Genomic DNA, 12,857 nt, shown 5'->3' with positions numbered 1-12,857 from the left:
AATAAATAAATCTTTAAAAAAAATTAAGTTTGATAATTGGAATTCCACCATAAAGGTCTCATTTTGAATTTAATATAGAAATATCAAATTTCTTCTTTTATATATAAGAAATTAGAATGTTTTAATTCATTGAATTCACTCTGTGTCATAGATACTGATATTCTGATACTCTGGACTGAAGGAGTGGGGGTAAGGGTCACAGAGTAGAGTGATTTAAGTTTTTTTAAAAGTTACTACTAATTTACAAAGGCACTGGTAAATGCATATGAGAGACTTAAAGACAGATGAAATACCTACCTGTGCAAAGAGGCCCTCCTAAAACAAAATTAATAGATGGTCCTGATAATATGCCTCTGAAGAATAAGGTAAAATATAGGTGGTGCATTTGAGGCAGTTTGAAATGGTTGTAGGCTTCATGTCTATTGTATTGAGTGAAGCCTTTTCCAAAGGGTGCCTAGGTAGCTGGGGACTCGCCTTAAGGAGAGGCAACTTCTCTACCTGCAGTCCAGAAACTCTCCTCAGAAGTCCTTCCTACTGTGTATACCAGTCTTACAGACCTTGCCAGATTCATAACCTTCCATCAATATTTGCTGCCAATTAAACCAAAGCTTACATTATTATAATGTAGAATCTGCTCAATAAATTTATACTGTGGTTATATATATTCATCTTGAGTCCTCAACAAAATCTTCATGATTTCTAGAATCCAGCACATTAGAGATTTCAAGTCTGATAAAACATGGTGCAGTTGAGAAGGATCTCTTTCCATTCACTATTCAAGTTAACCGATATCCTTGACAGATACGTTAGGTAACAAATATTAAGGACAACTGATATCAATGTGGATATTTTACAACTCAAATTTTCTTCTTGACACAGCAATATATTTAGTTCATAATCTCAAATATTTACAGAAGAAAATTCAAGACAATATATTATTTAAGTTGACATTTTTTTAAAAATGTAGAGCATTATTATGTAGAAAAATGTGTAAATGAATACATTTGAATTACCTGTGTGAAGGATGGTCAAAGAATGTCACTTACAAAATATTAATGGTTCATTGCTCTTATCTTGGTAATTTTCTTATCCCCATTATTTTGTGTGTGTGTATGTGTGTGTGTTTGCTTTTGTCCATTTTTAGTTTGTTTGTCTATGAACTATGGAAATAATGAATTATTTGGATTTTGGCTCCTTCATACCTTGTCTCTATTTGTGTTTTAAATGAGGGGCCAACATATTCTAACCTGCAAACCAATTGTGCTCTACTGACTGTTTTTGTTAATAAAATTTTACTGGAACACAGCTATATTAGCTAACATGAGTTTGTGGCTTCTATTATGCTAAAAATAGTGGAGTTGAGTGGTTCAACAGGCAAGACCTAAAATATTTACTATGTGTGCTTTTACAGAAGATTTGCCAACTTCTCTTCTAAAACATTGTAAATTCTGGTTTTGATTCATAGGACATTCCATTCAATTGCATATTAAAACAAATAACCTAAGAAATTTTGGTATGAATTTATATCCCAAGACAATAAGGTAGTGATTTTTTAAATAGTTGTTTTGATGCACTAAAGCTATTTGTAGAAAGGTTTTGGGGAAACAGTGACAATCTTTTTTGGAAGCTCATGTGCACACAAATACCAATCTAGAACTGAAATAAATTCCCTAACAAAAAGAGAATAGATCTTGTCTTTATATTGCAGGAATGTAATATCTAAATGCAAATGCAGCTGAAACCTCACATAAGTAAAACAAATGCTGACAGTTCAAATAAGTTGTGAAAAAAAAATATTTACCAACTAGTTCTATAGGAAGAAAACAAAGTTTTCTCCAATTGCTATTTTTTTTTTTACTCTTACAAAAGTTTAGGCACCATTCAGATATTGAGAGGTAGATTAATTATAATATATTTCTTTACATTTTTACAAGTCTGCTTTGTTTTTCTTGAATGTTTAAATTTATGCCATTTCCCTTATACTTAACTAAAACTTGGGAATGAGGAAAGGAAATTTAAATGGAAATTAATTATTCTTGCCATTAGTTTTGTTTTATTAAAAGTACAGAAACAGACTGTTTCCTCATTAAAATGAGATGTCTTGTCACCTATTGACTTTAATTATTCATTATATCTTTCAAAAAGCAAGATGTTATGCCATTTAACATCAAGGTATATAATTACTATCTTAACAAAAAAGCTAAATTAATCTAGAATAAGTGTGAACCCATTAGTGATCTTCAGCACAATTTATTTGGAATTATTGCTTTTTTTCTTCCTATTTTCATGAGCCATTTTCTAATATTTAACTTTTTAAGTTATACTTACTTGATTCCTTTTTTTTTTCTTAAAAGATTTATTTTTATTTATGCTTACAGAAGTGTGGTACAGGCCATAGGTGTGGTGGGTGAGAGGATTCATGAGAGACAGAGTGGGTAGCAGAATAGGCAGATCTAATGAAATACACTGCTGAGGGGAGCAGTGGGCGGGTCAGGAGAGGTATGCCATGCAATGTGGGTCAGCTCCCCGGCTGGGAATTGAACTCGTGCTGCAGTGGCTTTGGAGAGCTTCATAATGCATTGTTTTAACCTGTTGTGCCACCAGGAAGAGCCTTTGATCCCTTCTAACTGACTTGAAAAATCACATTGCTAGAACACAGATTCTTAAAACAGGCATTACATTAATTGGTTCAAAAGTGCTGATTTCTTTGTTCTTGATATGAAATTTGTTTGTAGAATTAAGTTTAGAAAGAAATATTATTTTGTGTAAATTAAAAAAAGAGGTTCCTTTTGATATGATCCATAAACAATTCATATTATTTTGATACTTTAAAATTAGATTAATGAGAATAAATCTCTAAAAGGATAAACTTTAAGCTAGACAATTTGTAGTTCACTGAAAACAGATATTTCTTTAAAATTTGATAGATTTTCAGTTGTTTATAATCATATTTTATGAGGAAACAATCCATATTTTTATTAAGAGAATATAGTTCAAAAGCTCTGGATAGAAGTTTATATGGCATAGCTTATCACACAGCATAATTTTCCCAAATTCAAGGTGAATACTTTATTCTCAGTAAAAATTCAGTGATTGTGAAATGATGCTTGTAGATTATCTTTTAGTAAAGTGGAATTGAAAATATTGTCATATTTTAATGAAAGAAAAACAAAACAGATGACTAAGACCGATTGAGTCAAGTGTTTCCTGATTGCTTGTTTTACATGTAGTTAGGAGCAAATTGTGCTACTAAGCACATTGTGTTTCATTTAAAATAGGACATTATAGATGAGAATACAAAATTTGCTTTTGATTTCCATTCTTTCCACACTTGAATGTTTGACCTAATTATTCAACTATTAATCATTTTGATAACTGAATGTGGCCTAAGTTTGGATTCTAAAAATATTTCCTGAAAATACTAATATGGATCAAATATGATAGCTTCAGCCTCTGTAATACAGATTATCAGTTCATTCAAAAAATCATATTTCTATTATTGTTCTGTATACATGAGGAGAATTTTTCCTTCCTGCGCCTTTTTCCTTATCTACAAAATTAAAGAACTGAACTAAATAATCTATTGATTTTTTTCCAACTTCTTATATTTTCTGAGTTTATGTGGCAAAATTTTTATGCAGACAAACATACTCTCTGGGTGACTAAAGAGATTTGTGAGGGACTATTCCAATGACAAAATCCCAGGTTGCATTTATCAAGGAGGATTGTGAGAGGATTAGCAGATAGTAACAAATAGAGAATGATTTGCTGTGATTATTTAATGTAATGACCTGGTCCTTTTAGTGTCCTTTGGGAAATTTCATTACATTAACCTGTAATAAGTAGAAAAGTCTTTCTTTTCTCATCTGAAAGTGAAATTGAGCATGCAATTGAGAACAAGGTAATAATTATTTGGGTATTATATTAATTTTAATTCATAGAGAAAAAAATCAAATTCTATAGTTGTAGAAGCATACAAATGGATTTAGGTATAAAGAGAAGAAAACATTTGTCTGAAACTCCAGCTGCATAATAATAGACAAGTATATTAACCTTTCTGAGTAATCTTTGAGGACTAAAAAAAAAAAAGTGTAAAGTGTCTGGTATTTAATGGATTGCCAATATGTCCACTATTTTTTCTTCAATATTATCACTACTGGAATCTTCTCACTAGGAAATAAATTTGACAATAAATAATAACTACCAAAAAAAAAAAAAGATTTAAACTGTTCTTATCCTTCTAGTTTAGCACTTACTCTGTATTGGGAAGAGATACTTAAATAAAAAATAAACATTAATAAAAGATAAAGGAGACATTCTGTCTATTTTATTTTATTGAATCCTGGATTGAAATAGTATGTGTTTATTGGATAACTGCAAGTGATTGCATTGTATGAAAATGCACTAATGGATGCTACTAAGGAAATGCAGAAGACAATCTCAGGACCACTGATCTTGTTAAATATCATGAAATTAACTGTAGGATCTCAATGTAATGTGAGGAAAGAGAAAGAGTTTTTAGATCTATGAGAAAAAAAACATATCAAAGTTGGATTCTAAGAAGATAAGCAAATTGTGTGGTCATGAAATCAACTTTGTGACAATTTTCTTATCACTCGCTTACTTATACACCAAATATTGTGCTTAACTTTGAAACCACAAAGATAAAATAATTTTAGCTTTCCTCTTCAATCTGGTCACAAAATTAATGAGGTTAATGAATAAATGACTGAATGAATGTATGAATGGATAAGGACAAAGTCTAAAAGAAAAGTAGAACATTTGAAAGTGAAAGTGAGGTTAAATAGTTAATGCAAAAGAATATGAGCATACATATTAATAATGTTATGCATTTAATGGTCTAGTGGATTTCAGAATTTGTTAAAATTTTTATAATAAATCAAAATTGAAGGTCAAGTCACACTTAATTTTAAATTTGCATTTAATCTGCAGTTGCATATAAATAAGTTACATAAGCTTATTCACTTAACTCAGCAGGCAGTAAATATTTTCTTTTTAGATAAAAAGATTGCATTAAAAAATGCTGGCCACAAATATGCATCAGATTCTTTAAAGCAGAATCCAAATATTTGAATGGTAGTTAAGTTGTAGATAGAAGAAATTACAAAATTTAGAAAATAATCTGTTGTAGAAAAAAAAGACATCCTGTCCTCTTTACCAGTTCATTTTGAAATTACATGGCTTCACTTTCTACAAAAATTTCTGAATAAAAATTTACCAGGGCAACAACTGTCTAAGGATACTGAGTGAGTTAATATGCTCATTTTAGAGATGCTTATTTCTTAGGTAAATATGGTTGCGATTATTCACAAAAGAAGCAAAAAATGTAAAGTTACACAGTAAATGAAACTGTTAACAATGAGGTAATAGCTATTCTCTCTTTGTGTTTTGTATTTGTATTTTATGAGATATGGACATATGTCCAGATTCTCCTTCTTTCTTCCTTCTTTTTATTTTATTTTGTTTACCATTTCATTCAGAGAGCTTGAAATTTTAAAGGAAAAACTGCATTTCATTTTAACTTTAATCTTGATGTCTGTACAGATAAAACTATCTTTTTACAAAACTTTTCAATACTTCAATATGGTTTCACATCTGAGTCTCAAGGAATTTCCTTATAACCAAATACTTTGAGGATCTAGCCTCACTTAGTTTTCCACCTGGTAAAATATCTATTCATTTAGCAGCTTTACCAAAGTATCAATGCAGGGATATTAAGGGATTAAGACCAAGAAGGACCCAGTGCTAAAGTAATGATAAACAGGCAGTAAAACCAAGCAAGGGGTCAGTGTGCTCTGATTGTCTCTCTAGTGCACTTATGATACGTGTGTGTGCATATGCACACATGTGTTTATTAGAAAAACTATGAAAACAGGGGTTTCTGTAATAACTGCATTTTTTTCTAGTAATTGAAAATTAAAGAAGAACACAACATCAAGAAGGGAGGAAATCGCCAGACATTAGTTTATGTAGGAGACTATCCATTTCACTTTCCCCATAATTTAATCATATTGATATTTAAAAAAAATCATCACTACAGAATTCTTTTTTGGAAGTGCTTTAGAGACAATATGAATTAATTTATAAACAGGAATTTTTTTGTAATGGAAATTAAGTTCTTGCTTTCTCCTGCTCCTTTATCATAAGAAGTTAACTCAAAAGTCTTTCTGCCCTTTTAAAAACAATTTGAGCTGAGAAAAGTCACACCATATGCTCTGCTTACCCAGGCAGTGTAAAGCAAAGTGCTGAACAATTATATGGTGGATTTGATCAGTTTTGACAGTCAGTCTTGAAACTCAAGCCAGAATTCCCTGTTTTTTTTTTTTTTTTTCTACCACAGCAGGTTTTCAGACTGAATTATGTGTCTAATTGTATCAAATTTCTACTTTACCTTGGCAGTGGCCTTGCAAATCCTGCATGTGCAAAATGACTTTCCTGATCAACGTTAACAATTCTGTGTCATGGTTATTCTGCAGCTTCTGTGTCATATACCCTACAATCAAAATAACTATGTATTTACTAATTAAGTGCACTTTTAACTACTCTGGATTCTCTTATAACAAAATCAATACAATATTTTCCTCAATGCTAGCACCTTGCATTCACCTGCTAGGTTATTTGTTAGGAATTTTGGAGCATTTATAATCTAGCAAGTGTACATTAGTTTAGGAAGTTCTCATTATTCGCTTGAAATAAGACCAAGAATCATGTAGAATTTCTGGATCATTACCATAGTCATATAAAATCTGCATAACATTCTCATTGACAGTATATGCTATACACTAGTGCATTAGTGAAACTGAGGTGCTCTAATAGAAAACCATCATCAATAAACGGTCACTGCTTTTCTCTAATCCAAACTCCAAAATTTGCCTAAATAGCCTAGAAAGCAGTGTACCATTCCTTCAGATAATCATGAGGCTAAACCAATCTTGACAAAACTTCTTAATGTGCAATGGTTACATAACAGAAATAAACACAATAGGAAGGGGTAGAATCTCACTTGTGATAGGAAAAGGAATTAACTTTAAGGCAATTTATCTCTCACAGCATTTATGGAGTAATGCCAACAGGCCACAGATGCACTTTCCCGAGGAGCCTACAAAGACATCTGTGGGGTAGGGGGGAAGTTTATATGCAAAGTGTAATTTAGAAATTGAATTTAACTATACACAAATGAGTATTTCAAATACACACAGAAAATCATTTGAAAACATTTTATACATACTGTCCCTATCACATCAGTTAAAAAAAAAATATCTATCTCATAAGCATAGTGAGTCAGAAGAACACAAGAATGAAGAAAAGATAGAGAATAATGGAGGGTAAATGTTATCATACACTTGATGCTACTATATAAGAGAAAATAAGAGACAGAAAATAAATAAATAGTAGCTGTATAATTCATTATTCTCTTGATTTGAGAACAACATTAAATTCAAATACAATCATGTTCAACTTTACGACATTTTCCCAAAATAGTTTCTATACATTTTCTGTTTCCTTATGACATCTATTATGTCCACCACTAGGGAAAGCCATGAATGATGTTGAGACCAACGACCATTAAATATGTTTCACTGCCACATGGTTCATGTGTATTGCTCTGCTTTAATTTCTATCATCAGTACCATGCTTGTGGCCCAGGTCTTAAAATGATTAAAACCAAAATCAAATAATATGACTTTTGCTAAATAATTTAAAGAATTTACAAAAAAGACAGGGTTTTTCTTTTGAGAATCTAGTATTGTGCACATAATTTCAATAGCTATTGTTTACAGGTGTTTATAGTTTTTAGAGTTGAGGAGGAAGGAAGAGAAAGGAAGGGAGGGAGAGAGAGGATGAAGACAAATAAAAGGAGACTATGTCAGAGAATACTCATTAGAAATTCCTATTATATAGGTTGTAGGAGATATTATACTACCTCAGACAGCACTTTGAAAATTATTTCTTATCATCATACAGTAGATGATTTCCCTTGTCTCTGTCTTATCTTATTAAATAAATCACTGTATCTTAGTCTGTTTTTATGGTATATTCCTGAACCTGAACAGGGATCACATTTTTTTTCATTATTTTATTTAATCTTAAATTCAAGCACAGTGCCTAGCACATAAAAAAAAAAATCCTTTATATATATATATTAAATTTTTAAAAAGTGAATAACAATTTCTTTCAATTTCCTAATCAGAAAGAAAATTTCTACTTAACAATGATACTGTCTGTGTTAATGCTGACTGGTGAGTGATTTTATCTGTGATACTTCCAACATGGTTTCTAATTTAAAAACATATCCAATGACTGATAAAATTTTGTAAAGTAATCCATTAAATGATGGGGTCAGACTCCCTATGGAGTCTGAAAGACATGGTCTTGAATTCCTTCCTTAGTTTTCATTACAGACTTTTATGCAGAAAATCAAACTGTTGGAATTTAATAGGTGACTCATTTAAACTAAAACAAAAAAAACATGGGGTTGCCCTCCCTGGTGGCGCAGCGGGTTAAAGCACAGCACTGAGAATCTAAAGCCGCTTCCACATGAGTACGATTCCCGCCTGTCCCGGAGGTGACCACATGGTGTGGCAGACCTCTCCTGACCCGCCCGCTGCTCCCCTCAGCAGTGTACTTCGTCGATCTGCCTGTTCTGCTTCCCACTCTGTCTCTGGTGAAGCCTCTCACCGCCCCTGAGCCTCTGGCCTGTACCCCAGTTCTGTATGCACAAATAAATAAATCTTAAAAAAAAACAAAACATGGGAATAAAATATATATGTGTGTATATATATACACATATATATTTATGTATATGTATGTGTATGTATGTATGTGTGTGCATATATACATATATGTATATATGTATGAGTGTATGTATATATACGTGTGTGTGTGTGTGTGTGTGTGTACACCTTTGCAGGTTTTTTTTGGTGGGAGGAAGGAGAATATTTATGGCTTGACTATTTAGAATAGGAGGGAATTAAAAATTAAAATACTGGTAATAAAGCAACAAATGCAAATAAAGCATAACCTACAAAGAAGATATCATAATATCAGCCATTATTAAGTTGAGACATCAGAGAAAGGAGGGGAAAAGATGACATAGCAAATTAGTTTATGTAATTCCATGTATATATACTTGATTTGCTGAGCAATTTATTTCTTATTCTTAAATTTACTCTGAAATACTTCAAATATTGTATGTCAATTCAAAATGAGATTTCATAAAGTTACTAACCTTCTTTGGTACAATTAATTTGGATTTCATCACTAAAGTCTCCACAGTCATTGTCCCCATCACAGGCCCAGTGGCCTGGGATACATCTGCCACTGGAACATCTGAACTGATTGTCAAAGCAAGAGTGAACACAGCCAACTTCATCACTCCCATCACCGCAGTCATCATCTAAAAAGAAACATCAATAACAAAGTATTGACAACTAGTCCAGAAGGAAACTTTTTCTCTTGAAATATTTAACATCTCTCTTGGAATGGTTTTCCCTTATTACTGAAATTGGAATTATAAATCAATGATTAACATTTACCATGAGCAGCAGGAGAATTATGTTAATTTTTATAAGGCCTCACTTCTGATTTAATATCAATTACTAAACTGAGGGATGAATATTCTCGACTTCAGATTTTGAAGTTTAATTTCTATTTCATCAGAAATCACTAGCTGCTGATCACATAAATCTATGTAGCATGAAAAAACTACAAAATGGGAGAACAATGGGTATTGTAGGAATTTCAAGAAGTGATATAGCTTCTGATTTAATTGCTATGAAAAGTTATTATTTGGGTCTGCCCTCTTTCTGCCTCAATGTTTATAATTACATCTTTAATTCAGGTTACCCTTTCCCATTCTTCAATATGAGGGTCCATGATGTATTCTTTCTCCACTGCCAGCTAAGTGTGTACATGATCTTTAATTAACATCACTTCAGTCATTCAAAGTTATAGTTTTAACATTGATGAAAAAAAGAAATACCATGTGCTGAATGAAGATAACATTACTTGAGATCCTGCTATCATTACATGCCATTTCATTTAAAAAGATAGTTTCCAAGAATCTACTAATATGTGAGGACTATTTTTACTCCGGGAAACGATTGTCCATCATCATTATAAATTAGTTTTATATTCAGTACTCACAAATATTACAGAAAGGAGTTAAGAAGAATGCGAAATTATCGTAGTAGTTTAAACTGAAATCGGCTGAGAATTCATCAATTTACATATAATTGATTTACCTGTACTTGGCATAATTTAGCAATTATCAATTGAAATAATAATTATTACAATTATTGTACTCATAATTATAGCTGTATATCATACATGCAAATTAGGGTGATGGAGTTGAGAAGGTTTGGTAAGAACATAGTAATTTATAAACTACTCCATCTGAGATAACAAAACATTTTATAAAAGTACTTGGTGAAACCTGACTTGCCTAGGTCATTTCCTCAACTGATTTCCTTAATCTGTGGAGTTCAACTCTGTCTTGCATTATATCTAGAATCAATCATATCTCTAGGCAACAGATACTGAGCTGCCTGATCATTAATGCTAATCCCAAATGATGTGCCAGCTGCCTTCTCACCACTTGTCTAACCCATTTCACTTTACAAACTTTTCTCATAAACTGTATCTGAAAGAGGAGAAGCAGCACAGACAGCCAGACTGTAATCAAAACAGTGCTGTGTAGTGCACATTTGGTACTTGCCAGAGTCACAGTGCCATTTGCTGCTAATACATCTTCCACTTTTGCATATAAATTGAGTCAGTGGTTCACAAGTTGGGAATTCTGTGAGAGATATAGAAATAAACAGTAGGAAAGAGGTTACTGATACATATAGAGCTTGACTTAAGGTCTATTATATTTCAGCTGTGAATGTCATCAGAACTCCTACCCTGTCATCCATAAAAACACAGGGAAATAGTAGATGAACAAGTAGAGGGATTAAGTTCCTGAAGACCAAGGGTACACATACAGAAAGTCTTTGATGTATAATAATTTATTATTATTTTAAAGATTTATAGTGCACTGCTGAGGGGAGCAGCGAGTGAGGAGGAGAGGTTTGCCGCACCTTGTGGGTCACCTCTGGGGCGGGGACAGTATTTGCACTGAAGCCGCCAGCACTAGGCTTAACATCGTAGTGCAGTGATCCAACATGCTGCTTCACCAGGGAAGGCCCAATATAGAATAGTTCCATTTTTGTTGTTGTTGTTGTTGTTGTTGTTGTTAACTTTACAATTGTGAGGAAGTGATGTGTATTCAGTAGGAATCATACTTCAAATTTTTAATTAGGTCATTCTGATTTTCTCTTTTAATAGAGTATTAATAAATTACATGAGGTAGTCAATACTTTATTATAAAATCAACTTTCTGTTAGATGATTCTGCTAAAATCCACACTAAATCAAGTGGTTAGAGCATATTTAAGGTTAGGTATATGAAATGCATTTTAAATTATGGCACTTTCAATTTATGATGAGATTATCAGGATACAAGTTGAGATTCAGCTGCAGTTTTAATATATTTTTTTTAAAAGAGTGTTTTCAGTGATTGAAAGCAAAGGAGTATACTTTTATTAGGACTGCTTTGTTTCATTTATGCAAGAAAAATGAACAGATACCAATATTCTGTGTCAAGGAAATCAACCTCCTCTTAGTGAGTAACAACTGCATGGGATTCTATACTATGGTGTTGCGGCATAATGTGCATAAATTTGACAAGGCTAAGACTCTTTTTGAATATAAAAAGTCAAAACTGGAACATTAGTTCTACCTTCACCTCTGAGAGATGTCAACATCACAATTTGAAAGTAAAAAGTAACAAAAATAACTCAGTTGATACCATACAATTATAAGGATTTTTTTTTTTTTTTTATAAACACAAATATACTAGGTTGTAACCCCATGGACTTCCCACCACCAATTCAACCATATGCCATCACTGTGAGAGCACAGTATAAAACTGAATTTAGTTTCAAAACCTTCCTGAAAATGAGCAGCAGCAAATAATCAGATGTCAAAATGAAACTTTAACCAATTAAACAAAATTATTTCCCTCCATAACCTTAAATAATTAGAATATTAGGCAACAAGACAAAAAATTAGTCCCATAACAATTAAAAAAAAGTTATAACTAGCTAATTTCAAGGATGAAATAACCAAATATTATAGGATCATATCAACAGATGGAGGCAAAACATTTGACAAGATCCAGCTTCCATTTATGATAAGACCTTTTTACAAAATGGGCATACAAGGGGAAAAAATAACATAACTAAGGTCATGTATGCCAAAACCATAGCTAGTATCATACTCAATGGTGAGAAAATTATCCATATCAAAATAAGAAATGCTGGGAGGTGGAGAAAAAAAAATCACATACACTATTGTGAATGTAAATTAGTTCATCCCTTATAGAAAAATATGGATTTTCTCAAAATATTTTTAAAAAATATTTCTTTATGCATACAGAACTGGTGTACAGGTCAGATGTGCAGGGCGGGTGGGAGGATTCACCAAAGCAGAACAGGCCGATGGACAAAGTACACTGCTGAGGGGAGAAGTGGGAGGGTAAGGAGATGTCTGTGGAGCCATATAGGTTATCTGCGGTAGGGACTGAACTCATGCTGAAGTGGCTTTAGCTTTTTAGTGCTGTATCCCTTTCATAATTTATCTATCTATCTATCTATCTATCTATCTATCTATCTATCTATCTATCTATCTATCTATCTATCTATCTATCTATCTATTCATTCATTTATTTATTTATTCATACAGAACTGGGGTACAGGCCAGAGATGCAGAGGGTGAGAGGATTCACCAGGGACA

At 32.3% G+C, this 12,857-nt stretch overlaps 1 protein-coding gene across 1 annotated transcript in view; it reads right to left on the bottom strand.

Moving 5' to 3' along the window:
- Window positions 1-12,857, bottom strand: part of LRP1B (low density lipoprotein receptor-related protein 1B) — a 1,583,276-nt gene that overhangs the window by 547,411 nt on the left and 1,023,008 nt on the right. Inside the window, exons 4-5 of the mRNA XM_012727834.1 lie at window positions 10,739-10,819; window positions 9,251-9,418 (exon numbers count right to left, since the gene is read on the bottom strand). Coding sequence (XP_012583288.1) covers window positions 9,251-9,418; window positions 10,739-10,819 — 249 coding nt within the window. The remainder of the gene's footprint in view (window positions 1-9,250; window positions 9,419-10,738; window positions 10,820-12,857) is intronic.

The sequence above is a fragment of the Condylura cristata genome, unplaced genomic scaffold, assembly GCF_000260355.1.
Source record: "Condylura cristata isolate star-nosed mole 26May11 unplaced genomic scaffold, ConCri1.0 scaffold00002, whole genome shotgun sequence".
In the NCBI taxonomy this organism is placed as follows: Eukaryota; Metazoa; Chordata; class Mammalia; order Eulipotyphla; family Talpidae; genus Condylura; species Condylura cristata.
The sequence above is the reverse complement of the archived record's forward strand: the minus strand, read 5'-3'. Positions and strand labels throughout refer to the sequence as shown.